Source organism: Myripristis murdjan, chromosome 12 (genome assembly GCF_902150065.1).
Source record: "Myripristis murdjan chromosome 12, fMyrMur1.1, whole genome shotgun sequence".
Taxonomy (NCBI): domain Eukaryota; kingdom Metazoa; phylum Chordata; class Actinopteri; order Holocentriformes; family Holocentridae; genus Myripristis; species Myripristis murdjan.
The window spans coordinates 9143024-9157377 of NC_043991.1; the positions used below are offsets into that span (position 1 = coordinate 9143024).

The 14354-nt window shown below is 40.2% G+C and overlaps 1 protein-coding gene across 1 annotated transcript; it reads right to left on the reverse strand.

Annotated features, from left to right (window-relative positions):
- Nucleotides 1-132: 132 nt before the first annotated feature.
- Nucleotides 133-12823, reverse strand: slc31a2 (solute carrier family 31 member 2). Its single transcript, XM_030065199.1, has 4 exons — nt 12583-12823; nt 3963-4029; nt 2922-3177; nt 133-2073 (listed from the first exon to the last, which is right to left on the reverse strand). Exons 1-4 carry the CDS (start codon nt 12589-12591, stop codon nt 1896-1898), a joined length of 510 nt encoding a protein of 169 aa, XP_029921059.1. The 5' UTR covers nt 12592-12823; the 3' UTR covers nt 133-1895.
- Nucleotides 12824-14354: the final 1531 nt, after the last annotated feature.

Here is a 14354-nt window from a genome sequence, read left to right on the forward strand (position 1 = left end):
GGATCATTTGATCAACTCTTCTCTTTATTATTATTATTATAGTCAAGTTAATAAAGATTTTCTTTCCAGTCACAGAAAATAATCAGAGGGAATATATTTCTATAAACTCATGCAACAAATAACCTCAAGTGGTCAGGCACACAGTATCTGCTTTATTTTATTATTATTTCACCCACAAGAGTTAAACCATGGGATAAAATACTCCCTCATATTCTGCTATGAAAGAATATTTCAACAGAAAACACACAAATTGTCCACTGTAAGGCACTGTTTTTCTTTGCAGGTTTGTGATTAGTAAATGATTGCCACAAACCCACATGACCCACTTTCACTGCCCCATGATGTGAAGACAAGTGAGATAATCTGTTTGCTGACCAAGATGACAACAGAGAAGTTTACCACACTAGAGATCACACGCTCGAGTCGTGGCGAAGTTGTGCTTCTTCCGACTGTGGACAGCCGCGTGACATCAGACTGTAAATCTCAGTTCTTTATCACTTCCTCCTGTTTGTCATTCCTTATGTTCAAACTCTACAGTCATTTTGAAGGCAGGGGGGACTGAAGATCTTAAGTCAGTATCTCCAAATATGTAGATTCCACCCTCATCAATATCCAATAACAGAAATACAACACGTCACCATTTTGCGTTTTTCTTTGAAGTCACCGGGAATTTTTTTTTTTTTTTAAATCAGACAAGTTATCATTTTTTCTGCATGGCTGATGGCTGGTCTCTCACTTAAGAATGAACCCCATCTCCTTTGTGTCATAACATCGTGAATAGTTGAGGAAAACTGGTGGGACTGAATCAGGCAGTGACAAAAATTGAAATTCTCAAAACGTGTGGTTTCAAACACACAAAATTTACAGAAACAATCATGAGCTGTACAGAAAACACATTTCCCTTCTCCTCAAGTCCATGTTTTCTTTTTGATTGTTTGGGGGAATTTACCAAAATGAAGAGTTTAAGTTGACAGGGGGGGTGCACAGAGACTGCCATTGACTTTACTACGACCTCTAACCACCAGGAAGAGGAAACGTTCTCCTTTTTAAAATGAAGAACCATTTAACAAAACAAGTCATCCAACCCACGCAACCACAAAGCTCATTTGTTCCAAACCTCTAATACAATCCACAGGAGTGTTTCCTGAGCAAGCCAGCTGGTGATCTAACATTCAATAATGACAGTTAGGTCATTAGCCACTAACAATACTTGGTTTGAGTTAGGAAAAGCTTATTGTTTAAGTTAGGAAAAGACTTGCCGTAATGGTTAAGGTGTGCAAAAGGTCATGGTTAAAGTTATAAAGAGTGAGCTAACATATGATAATAAAAGCAAACACTCCTCTCTCTTCAGAAAGTATTTCAACGCAGGTCGGCTGAGTTTGTCGCTCCCCTAATACTACACCACAGTGTCATTATTTACAAAGCCACTAGAGGTCGCTTCACTTTAAAATGTAACCAGGCTGTAATAAGCTGCTGTACAAACACCCTATGGGTTTGTTTTTTTGGTGTCCCTCTGGTCAAGTACAAGTTAACATTTTGCATATCCAGTCACCGTGTGAAAACGAACACGTGGGTCCCAAGGCCACTCAAAAGATACCAAGAACTGAAACTCTGACAGTTATCAGACGTAGTCAGGAGCAGCCTCACAGACATGTTGAATGTTTGAGTTATCATATCCAAACAACTTATTTTATTAGTAGTGTTGTGCAACATATTATCAGTTCTGAGCCACAGAAATATTCGCCTTTCACAAATTCACCCTACATGCTCACCTGTGAACCTGCACGCTGCACCCTGCTTACTGTCTGAAAATCCAGTCAAACTGTCACTCTTTCAGTCAGACAAAAAAAAAAAAAAAAAAAAAAAAAAAGCTGTCCCGTCTTCTTGTCAGTCTCTCAAATCCGACCCAGAAGGCCCTCTAGCACAGGAAACGCTATGTAGTAACCAATAACAGAGCCCAAGATGACCCCAATGAAGATCCAGGTGTTGTAGGACATTACGCACAACATCAGCATGTAGCCCAAGGACACCTGTATCAGGTGGAGGACTGTCTGGATACCATGCAGCAACCACCTGAGGGGGAGGAATGGAGAAGACGATTACATTAACAAAATGTATTCCTGAACACAAGCCATCTATATGTAGAAATCATGACCTACATTCAACATAACTGCAGCATAGAGGCTTTCTTTAGAGGTGTTTACATTTTGTCAACCAAAGGAATTTGGTTGAAGCAAGTACCATTATCAAACATTTCAAAATAAGTGACACCTTTTCCTAATGGTGCATACTTTGCATTTTACAAAATCCCCTACTATATTTTTATGCATTTACAGTGACACGTGAGGATTTTTTTTTAGATGTTCAGTCTCACAAACATCTAGTTTTTTAGTGGGGTTTTTGACCTTCCTTGTCCCTTGACACTCCAATAAAATGGGGTTGGATGAGTGTTGTGGAACTCAAAGCATCAAAAACATACATGCTGAAAAACTCAACTCAAGAGCAAAAGCTCCATCCAAAACCATTACCACAAATACCCGATATAATTCACAGCTCTTGGTGGCGAAGAGTTTCGTTAGGAACTATTTCCTGCTCAGAAACACTGGCAAACTGTATCTACCCAAATTGAATAAGCACTCGCTCCAGGTGGACAGATACAGTTAGCCAGCGTTCTTTGGTGTTATTTTGGTTGAACTGTTCCTTTAAGGTGATTATGGCTTTTGGCTGTTTAGAGTGCAAACACAAAAGAAAATGTCATGGGACAATATAAGTCATAAGAACAACTTGGGCACAGTAAACCACAAGGATACCTGGTTATTTCTAACAGGTCCCAGGTGATTTCTAACAGATCCCAGGTGATGAGTAGCTTTATCCTGCTTAGCCAAGATAATAACTGGTTTTATTTCACAAGGGACCCTCACTTGTTGTTGATGGCATTCGTTTTTGGGGGCAGCTCCAGGGGGACCAGAGAGGATTCGGAGCGACTGCTGTCCGGCACGGTGTTGCTGCTCCTGCGGTGCTCCGAGGAAGAGGAGCAGGACGAGCTGATGGTGGGAGGCAGGTAGAGAGACTGAGGCTGGAGCAGCTGAGAGGGATTCCCCAGCCAGACCCTGAACACTTTGAGAATCTCATAGAGGACTGTTAGCAGGAGGACCACCAGCACCGACAACACCATCCCTGGACACACAAAAATCGAAACGCACACAAACACACAGACACAATGACCTCACACAGCTGAACTCAGCATCCCGCTCACTCATTCATCCCCTTAATACTGACTGGCACTAAGGATAGCAACAAAGAAAACAAGCCTCACCACTTCTTTATGCTTCCTCCTTGGGTCAGCATGTCTGGCTGTAATCATACATATTTATAGGCAACTCAGCCTGGCTAGCTACTCCCAGTGCAACATGGTACACTATAGTGGAATATGTAGTAGTGATAAGGGTTGTAAAGTGGTTTTAAATGTGTGCTTATGTACAGTATGTACAGCGCCAGTCACAAGTCTGGACACAATTCTCATTCAGTGTTTTTTCTTTTCTTGTATTTTTTTTTCTACATTGTACTGTAGATTAATACTGAAGGCATCAAAACTATGAAAGAACATCAAATGGATTATGTAGGGGAAAAAGTGTTAAACAAACTTGAATATGTTTTGATAGTAAAAAATTAAAAAAAAAAATAAATAAATAACATTGAATGAAAAGGTGTGTCCAAACTTGTGACTGGTACTGTATCCAAAAAGAGGCAGTTGCTCAACCTGGAAGTTCTTGCATTTGGGTTTGCCCCGCAACATTCTTCCCTGCCCTGCGGGGGAAATAACCTGTTTTTACACAATACCACTATCTGAACCACATTAACCAGCTCAGAAGACTCACTGCTGTGGGGTAAAAATATCTTCCGGGGGGGAGAATGACTCTCTTAAGGAACTAGCATGGATGATTTATTTGACTGTAGCTTACCTGCAGGTCCCTGCACGTCCCAAAAGTCAAACAGCAGCTTGACTCTGCTTGACACCACGAAGGTCATCTAGACATGGACAGAGCAAGTTAAAAAACCAAACAGTAAAGTAATTTTCATGGACTAACTGCCGATCTAAAGGCAGAAGTTTCTATGGAAATCTCCGGGGGTATTTACGTTACAAGGTGAAGCTCATAATCGCACGAGCTTTGGGATACCCTGCCTGAAGAGCTTACGCTGACAAAACCAGTGTCATCACCTTGTAAACACACTTTTATGAGAAGGCTTTCCCATGATTTATTTTTTTTTCTATTCTATTTAGTGTTACAGTTATTAAGCCCTGTTTTTCCAATTCATATATGACATTTTTATTGGTTATTAGCTTGTATAATGCAACTGAGGATTTCTTTTTTTTTTTTTTAACTTCTTTTTATTAGATTTTACAGTTAGTGAAACACATACAAAATTAAACATAAACACCCTCCCCCACCCACCCCCCCACATCCAGGGTCAGACACATATTAAGGACAAATTTGTGATAAGTGCTATAAACTGACTACATTACAAAAAATAAATAGACAAATAAAGAAAGAGAAAAATAAGAAAAAGAAAAAGGAAAAAAAAAATAAATAAAAATGGGAGAAATTGCATAAATATATAAACAGATATGCAGTCAAAGATATTCTAACCATATAGGCTAGACCTTAGAAAGCTGTAACAGTATGGGGTGGTGGACTAGCACTGTTAACAGTCCACAGAAAGCGCAAGGCCAGCAACATATCTAAGAAACGGAGACCATATTTCATCGAATTTTTGATAAGACCCATGGACAGCAAATTTAATTCTTTCCAGTTTTAACATTGATAATACCTCCCGAACCCATTGAATGAAAGATGGAGACCTGCTTAATTTCCAGTTGCGCAAGATAAGTCGTCTTGCTAGCAAGGAGGCGAATGCAACTGCGTTCTTTAGGCGGCCTGAGAGGCCTCCCTCCAGCGTTACTACACCAAAAATGGCGGTAAACGGATTAGGATTTATTGTTTCAGTACCCAGAGATGCTAGGCTTTCAAAAACTGAAGACCAAAAGCTGGATAGAGATGGACAAGACCAGAACATATGTCCCAGTGAGACTGGAGTATGATGGCATCTAGGACATTCTGGGCGAACCGAATCATAAATCTTTGCCAGTTTATCATTGGAGTAGTATAAACGATGAAATACTTTAAACTGTATTAAATTTAACCTCACACAAAAAGAGGAGGAATGGATTAGCGAAAGAGCAGAGTCCCACATTTCATCAGAGATTGTTTCGCCTATATCATCCGCCCAGGCCACCCTTATTTTATCCCATGAGGGAATAGATAAATTCTGTATCATCCCATAAATTTTGGAAATCAATCCTTTGTTATAGGGGTTCATTCATTCATTCATTCATCTTCTAAACCGCTTATCCTCACAAGGGTCACGGGGGGGTGCTGGAGCCTATCCCAGCGCACATAGGGCGAAGGCAGTGAGACACCCTGGACAGGTCGCCAGTCCATCACAGGGCAGACAGACAAACACTGACATTCACACACACAGTCATACCTAGGGGCAATTTAGCTTCTCCAATTCACCTAACCTGCATGTCTTTGGACGGTGGGAGGAAACCGGAGTGCCCGGAGGAAACCCACGCAGACACGGGGAGAACATGCAAACTCCACACAGAAAGGACCTTAGGTGGGAATCGAACCCAGGACCTTCTCACTGTGAGGCGACAGTGCTAACCACTGCACCACCGTGCCGCTGTTATAGGGGTTAAGACTAAGAATTTCATATGTTGGGCCTGTTTCAGGAGGGTAAGGGTATGATGGAAAATATTTTGAGGCAAAGCTACGGACTTGAAAGTAGCGAAAATTATGATTTTTCGGGACATTGTTGTCTTGACACAGTGAACTAAATGACCTAAACGAGTTCTCATCAAATAGGTCAGCAAAATACACTAATCCACAGCTGTGCCATGCCTTGAATGCCAGGTCCAAATATGATGGCGGAAAGAGATGAAACGTCAATGGGGTGAGGCTGATCATTTGCGTAAAATTAAAATGCTTCCTAAATTGAGTCCAGATCTTAATAGAGTTTTCAACCACTGGGTTAAGACTGTAGTTCCTCAAAGTTACCGGTAGCAGAGACGTTAACAAGGAGGTGGGAGATACAGGGAGACTAGACTGCAATTCCATATGTGACCACAAGGGACCCTCCCCCTTACTAAATGTTGTAATCCAATAAGTGAGCTTTGAGATATTTGCTGACCAATAATAATATAAGAAATTTGGTAACCCTAACCCACCTTCAGATTTTGGCCTCTCGAGACTTGCTTTCTTAATACGTGAGGGGGATTTGTTCCAGATGAAAGTAGAAATAAGACGGTCCAATTGCTTAAAAAAAGATTTGGGTAGGTAAACAGGTATCATTTGGAATAAATACATGAATCTAGGCAGAATTGTCATTTTAATTGAGTTTATACGCCCCGCTAGGGATATGGGAAGATTTGACCAGCGTTCCAAGTCTCCCTTTGTTTGGTCCAGCAACTCCCTGAAGTTATGCTTAAAAAGTGCTCTGAATGAACCCGTCACATTGATACCCAAATAGGTAAAGCATTCCTTCTCAACTTTAAAAGGGAACTGTTCATAGGTGCGTTGCTTCGCCAGCTCATTAATAGGAAATAACAGACTTTTAGATAGATTCAATTTGTAGCCTGAGAACTCCCCAAATTGCTTTAGTTGGTTCAACAATTGGGGGAGACTAGACTTTGGATCCGAAATAAAGAGAAGCAAGTCGTCTGCATACAGTGCTAATTTGTGTATTGTACCACCTCTGTTTATCCCCTGGATCCCCTGATGGCATCTGATAGCGATCGCAAGAGGCTCTATTGCTATATCAAACAAATAAGGAGACAGACAGCATCCCTGGCGAGTTCCTCTATGAAGGGCAAAATATTCAGAAATATTATTGTTGGTGCGCACCGAAGCCATTGGCTTGAAATATAAAATTTTTATCCAATTAATAAATGCAGGTCCAAATCCAAATTTCTCTAAAGCTATCAGCAGATACTCCCACTCTATCCGATCGAAAGCCTTTTCTGCGTCTAAAGAGACAACAATTTCAGGCTGGATTTCAGAGTGAGAAGAGTACATAATGTTCAATAAACGTCTCATGTTATAAAAAGACTGTCGACCAGAAATAAACCCTGTTTGGTCCTGGTTAATGATCTCGGGCAGCACTTTCTCCAAGCGGTGAGAAAGGGTCTTAGTAAGTATCTTATAATCACAATTAAGAAGGCTAACTGGCCTATAGGAGCCGTAATCCAGGGGGTCCTTCCCCCTTTTCAATAATACAGAAATTGTAGCTTCAGTGAGCGACCGTGGCAGCCTCCCCCTAGCAAAGGTTTCATCATACATTGTCTTAAGGATAGGTGTTAATTTGGAAGCAAACACCTTATAAAACTCGACGGGAAACCCATCGGGTCCCGGAGCCTTCCCACTTTGCATCGATGTAATTGCATGCATGATTTCAGAAGCTAAAATAGTTTATAACCTGGGGGTTACAGGATATTGTGTCCGGGCCTACTCGCAGTTCTGGAATAGCCTGTTTTGTTGTCTCTTGTTTCAGCTGATGAGCTAATAATTTGCCTGATCTCTCCCCGTGTTCGTATAAAAATTGTTTAGATTTTAATAGAAGCTTCTCTGCCCGGGTGGTGGAAAGATTGTCAAATTCCGTTTGTAGCAGGAGCCTTTCCTTAAAAAGTTCAGGATCAGGGGAGAGAGCATATCTGCCATCAATCTCCAAGACACGCTGAGATATATCTGAAAGTCTTTTGGAACGCTGCTTGTATTCATGAGCCGAGTATGAAATTATCTGTCCCCTAATAAAGGCTTTCAGTGTTTCCCAAACTGTACAGAATGATATTCCTGGTGTTATATTGGTTTCAAAAAAAATGTCAATTTGTTCTTCCAGAAATTTTCTGAACTTGTGACAAGAAAACAGAGTACAGTCCAGGCGCCAGTTGCGCTGTGTCATCATATTATCGGGGAAACATATGTCTAGTTGAACTGGACTATGGTCAGATAACACAATATTGTGATACTGGCAGTTGCAAACATAAGGCAGAAGTTTATTATCTATCAAGTAGTAATCAATTCTAGAATAGCTAAGATGGACCGGGGAAAAAAAGGAGTATTGTTTGGTCGTAGGGTTGCTTCTTCTCCAGGGGTCAGATAGACTGTACGAATGTATAAAGGAGTTGATTACAGACGCAGATTTGGACAGGCTGGCATTCAATTTAGGCCTTGATCTATCCAATTGAGGGTAAAGAACACAATTAAAGTCTCCCCCTAGTATTAACTGGTCCGAATTAGGATCAGGAAGAGATGCAATAAATTTTGAAAAAAAATGTGGATCATCCAAATTGGGTCCATATAAGTTAGCCAAAATAACAGGAGTATTGAAAAGTTTGCCAGTCACAATCACGTATCGGCCATTTTTATCTGAAAGAACATTGGTAGTCACAAATGGAACCCCTTTTCTGATCAAGATGGCAGTGCCTCTTGCCTTATAGTCAAGATTTGAGTGGAAAATCTGGCCAATCCAGCTAGATTTAAGTCTTGTTTGATTGTTAATCTTAAGATGGGTTTCCTGGAAATAAATAACGTCAGGGTTTAGAGATTTTAAATGGGTAAATATTTTACTGCGCTTGACCATGTTGTTCAACCCCTTAATGTTCCAGCTGATAAAAGATGTACGACCAGGTATTTTACCTGTCACTCCAGCCATATCTCAATCCAAAAGCTATGGTATACAGGGAAATATCAAAAAAGACTGGATGTGGCTGCTGCATATGTATACAAAAAAAAAAAAAAACTGAGGAACTGAGGATTTCTAATGTATAGGTTTCAGTAAAAGAGGGCTTCATGGTTTTCACCAGTAAACACAAACTGCAGTGTATGCACCTACTGGACTACCAGGAAAAAGCAGAATGGTAGACAAAGTTGCAATTAGCGTTAATCAGTAATCAAGGGACTTCTAAGCCACTGCACCCAAAAACTGAGGAGAAAAATTAAAACTGAGGTTGTTTGGTTTAGTTTATTATTAACAGGGCAGTTAAAAACCAATCACGAAAATATAGATAACATTAACAAAAATTGGTGCAGGAGAGGTTGAGGAAACCCAGCCATCTTTGGAAGAAAAACACAACAACCAAAAATATAATCTGCAAAGCAATTAGAAGACATACTGCCTTAATAAATGGGCTTTGAGATTTCTCTTGTATATATTTTCAGACAAACCATTAATTACATGATCTGGTAGACTATTCCAACATAATGTGCCTTGAAATAAAACTCAAAATGTCCTTGAGTGATGCTAAAGAAAGCTGAATGAAGAAATGTAGCTACGTAAATGATAATTTGAGTGTGGGTGTGATGTGCTAATCCAGTGGTTCCCAATCCAGATCTCAGGGCCCCCATGTCCTGCAGGTTTTTGCTTCAGCTCCACACTTTCACACCTGATCCATTTAAGGACTTCATGCTGATTGGTTGAAACAGATCTACCTGAACAGGATGTGCATGAAGGTACACGGGCCTTCATTGGGTCAAGTCTGCAAGAGTAGAGCTGGAACAAAAACCTGCAGGACAGGGGGGCCGTGAGGACTGGTTTGCAAACCAGTGTACTAATCACTAAATTCTATGGGTGGGATAAAAAAAAAAAAAAAAGATACTGCAAAATATCATGATACACCTGTGCCTAGAGCTGGGTCATAAGGCCAGAAACTAAAATCTAGATTTTTTCAAAATATTTCACAATTTTAAGCTAGATTTTTTGTGTTTTTCATTATAACTATAACTACTAATTGATGGAAATCTTTGCAGGTATGATCATGTGACTGTCAAACAAGCCACACACATCTTCTTGGCTCAATTTAAAACATAAATCTGAATTAATGTATTTAATCAATTTATCGCCAAGCCCTATTTGTGCCATATTTGGGTTTACTTACTTTGCACAGATAGCACATTTGAGTCACTATAAGGTGCATTTGTTCCTGCCTTGGCGTATGTTAACTGGAACTGCTCTGTCATGCACATGTTGCAGTCGCTGTGCATGATAAAACACTGAAAATCATGAACGAATCCTTACTGGAAAATTATTTTGTCTTTTCCCAGGATTTTTTTCTTCTTCAGTTATAGCCTAGATATTGTGATATATCACAGCTGACCACTTTTTTTTTTTTTTTTTTTTTTTTTTTTTTTGTGCAGCAACACCTGCACAAATATGACCTTCATGGAAGAGGCAGCAGAAGAAAACCCTTCCTGCATCCTCACCACAAAATTCAATGTCAGAACTTTTTGGCTGCAATGAGCAAAGGTATGATTGGAGAAAAAAGGGTGCACGATTTCATGAAAAGAACACCTCTCCCACTGTTAAGTGTGGGGGTCAATCCATCATGCTTTGGGCTTGTGTTGCAGCCAGTGGTATGGGGAACATTTCACTGAATTCAATTAAATAACAACAAATTCTGGGCGCAAACATCACACCTTCTGTAAAAAAAAAAAAAAGTAAATAAATAAAAATTTAAAAAAAGGTGAAGATGAAAAGAGGATGGCCTCTACAACAGGATAATGATCCTAAACACACTTCAAAATCCACAATAGACTACCTCATGGACTACCTCAAGAGGCACAAGCTGAAGGTTTTGCCATGCTCCTCACAGTCCCCCGAGCTAAACATCATCGAAAACCCGTGGATAGACCTCAAAAGAGCAGCGCAATCAAGAATCTCACAGAGCTAGACGCCTTTTGCAGGGAAGAATGGATGATAATCCCCCCAAACAAGAGCTGAAAGACTCTTTGTAGCTTGTCGCTTTTTTTGTAGCCAGCTACAGGAAGTGTTTACAAGCTGTGAAATTTGACAAAGAGGGTGTTACTAAGCACTGAACTTGGAGGGTGCCCAAACCTCTGCTTCAGGCCCTTTTCCATTTGGGTTATTTTGAAGCCTTAAAGGATGGAAATACAAAAGTAATCTTGCTTAAAATATTAACGAAATGCGTCATCTTTAACTTCATGCCTTTTGGGAATCAGGCCATCTTTTACTTGCTTAGTAACAGAAATTTTGACCAGGGGTGCCCAATCTTTTGCATGCCACTGTAGGCACAATGAGAAGCATTTTATGAAATGTGCATGCAGACTTTTCTCTATTGTCTCTTGTTCATGCAATGCTAAACTCAGCACCTGTTCTGTTCAATATAACTTTCTCAATGCCATAGAAACCATAATTTAATTTACACAGTGCAGAACAAATCTATTCAGCTGATCAGGCCCACATCATTCTGAGGGTGTACCAGCCCACAAAAGCATACTCTGTTCTGCATTCCTGTTGTAGGTTTGTGACTGGCAGAGGAATTTATTTTGTGTGGATGTGTGTCAATGTGTGTGTGTGTGTGTGTGTGTGTACGTGCATTCTGTGTCAGTACCAGAGAGAGTCAGCTGGTCCATCGCTGGCAGCCTTGCTCCATCTTCCCTGCTAATTCACCACCTGTCTATGCTTTTCTACAGCATGCCTGTCTGTCACCAGCTGCACTCTTTGATACAGCACCTCCATGTGAAACCATATTGCAGGTAATGCACATATTTCATGCAGGAGTTCAAGTCCCAGCCCTTTAACACAGTTGCAGTTTCAAATTTGCTTTACAGGCACACAGTTTATGGAAGACAAAACGCGAACCCGTGACCCAAACCTCATGCAGGACAACGCCTTGCCATGCAGGAAACAAAATAATGGTAGCTGGAAAGGCAAAATAAGTAAAAACACCGGCCCTACAGAACAATGAGGACTATATTTTAGTTTGATCCATTCTCTCCCTTTTCTGGAGATATTAAAAAATCCAAAGCAACACCACTTTAATCTGAATTTAAAACAAATCCTGAGAATTTGTTTATCACACCAGAATAAACTGAGGTTAACAAGTTACACTACAACATGTTATGGGCTGTACCTAAAGTTCAGCTGTAAGGCGAGTAGAGCTGACTGAGGAATGAAGAAGAGAGTGGCTGAGGCCGCTTGCAATGTCTGCTGGCATAATATCACACATGCAGAAGGCTGTTTAAACAATACAGCTGAAGGTTATGAAGGGTGTTCATTGAGTGCTTATCTTCCAATGTGCTTGACAGTTATATAGGGCTTCACCACTTGCCTGGCAGTGTCTATCAGTAAAAGTTAAGATACATAATGAGACTGCACTGCACACTAAGAGACCTATTTCCAAGCATTTACAGTACAATTAAACTTTTAAAAACTTGAAATATATCTTTTTTTTTTTTTTTTTCACTTTCAGTCACTGCAGCAAGCTGTGACACTGCCTTTGTGAGTCACCAACAATGCCTAGTATTCATAATAGATCAATTACTTCTACATAAAGGTGTATAACTTACATATTAAAGGGGATAGGAGAATTTGGACACATTTTCAAACGCATATTTAAATCTCTCACACACGCACAATGCAACATATATGCACAACAGACTATCCATGCCATAGTTTATAGTCTAATTAGAAACAATGTCGCACATGACTCAAAACATGACTTACAGACATCATGGTGAACTCGCTGCGGGCGGACAAACAAGGAGAATTTGGGTCGTTATCCGCGGCTCTGATTCCTCATCACCGGGTGTTAGTTTCGGGCAGCTCAGGTGTGGCGAGCGGACTCTGCCACAGGTGAGTTCAGTCGGACCGACGCACAGCTGCAGGAGACAGCACAGTATCCATGAGCACTGCGTTTCTCCACCGAGAGCCGAGCGCAGCGGAACGAGGTCGCCACCATCGCGACCACGTGATGTGCCACAATAAACAGAGGGCTGACGGGAAATGGAGTTTTGTTTCGTTTTCTTAAACTCCTCCCCCTAGTCCTCAAAGACGTTACACAGCCATCACACTCAAGATAGTTCACATCCTTTTCCGATGTATCGTACGGAAGACATTGTTATATTGTCCAAAACTGTTTATGTATTTGTTTATTTGCTTTGATTTGAGTATTCATCAGTGTTGAACGTGTAAAATATGCTTTCTGCACAATAATAAAAGTGCACCGACGATGCAACTCCCAGCCAAAACAGAGGAAGTGTGTATTTCTCCTTGCAGGATTTGAGCGAAGACGGAAGTAAACATCTCACTTTTTTCCCCTGTGTATTCATTTCTGTAGTCCTCAAATCCTCACCCCGGATTTTTTAGTTGTATAATATACATTACAATCTATTATAGAACAAGTTGGGCAGCGATGGTTCATCCAATTTGCAGTCTATGAATATAGTAATCGATCAATTCCAAACACTAACAGATTTTGTCCTTGTAGCCTACAGTTTGACAGGTTTGTTTGTTTGACAACCATAATCACAGGGATGGATGAGTGGTATTAAGATCTAGATTAATCCCTAATTGCCTACACGTAGGCAAATCTTATTGGCAGCATGAATCAGTAGATTATATTTCGTGTCTCCTGCCCAAGCTCATGTGGTGAGATAAGGTTGCCACTGGAGAACTACTTCAAATACAGTTTTTTTTTTTTTTTTTTTACGTTTTCAACTCTTGTATTAAAATAGTTTTATCCAAATGGCTGGATTTTCCTTCTTTTTTTTTTTTTTTTTATCACTGAATAGGACTGCTATGACTCTTTCAGCTATGTGTCTGTCAAATATAACTGTAGGCCAAAAGAAACATAATCACTTAATAAAATAAATATAAATGATTTCTAAAGCAAACCACTCAAGAATAAACCAGAACATGCACAATGTGCGTTAGATTTACAGAATTTGCAGGAGTAAAACTGTTGCATGCAAGTCTGTGTTGTGAAGTTAAATTGCACGTGGAATATATAACTTTTTTTTCCATAGGTAAACACACTTAACAAGTTTGAAGGTTTAACCATGTTTGCACAGATCTGTTAGTTATGCATTATGCTGAATCTCTCATTATACAGACACTAGTTTCTATTGGCTCCATAGGGGTTCAGCATGAAACGCCTAATATAAGATGGGGGTTTTTTTTGGGTTTTTTTTTTATTGTTTTTATTTTTTTTATGAACACATGTCACACGCCATAAACAAAAGTATAGCCCCACATGCAAGGTGAGGCATATAATATTATCAAATGCTTGTAAAAATCCAGGCAAAGAACTGGCCTGTAGGAGCATGAACTCAAAAACGAGGTAGAGGTGCGTCATCTTGTGGCCGCTCGTACTGTCTGCAGGGGCAACGTGTCCCCTGGCCAGTAGAGGGCAGTCTTCTGAGCAAAAAAGTTGTTTTGGTTCTTATTTGGTTGGTTTTGCTCCACTAAGGCTGAGTGGCAGACGCTCTACACCACCA

Coding starts and splice junctions, on each gene's coding strand:
- slc31a2 (XM_030065199.1), bottom strand. Junction 3,178..3,962: donor GGACGTGCAGGGACCTGCAG/GTAAGCTACAGT, acceptor TTGTGTGTCCAG/GGATGGTGTTGTCGGTGCTG. Junction 2,074..2,921: donor ACGAATGCCATCAACAACAA/GTGAGGGTCCCT, acceptor CCTCCCCCTCAG/GTGGTTGCTGCATGGTATCC.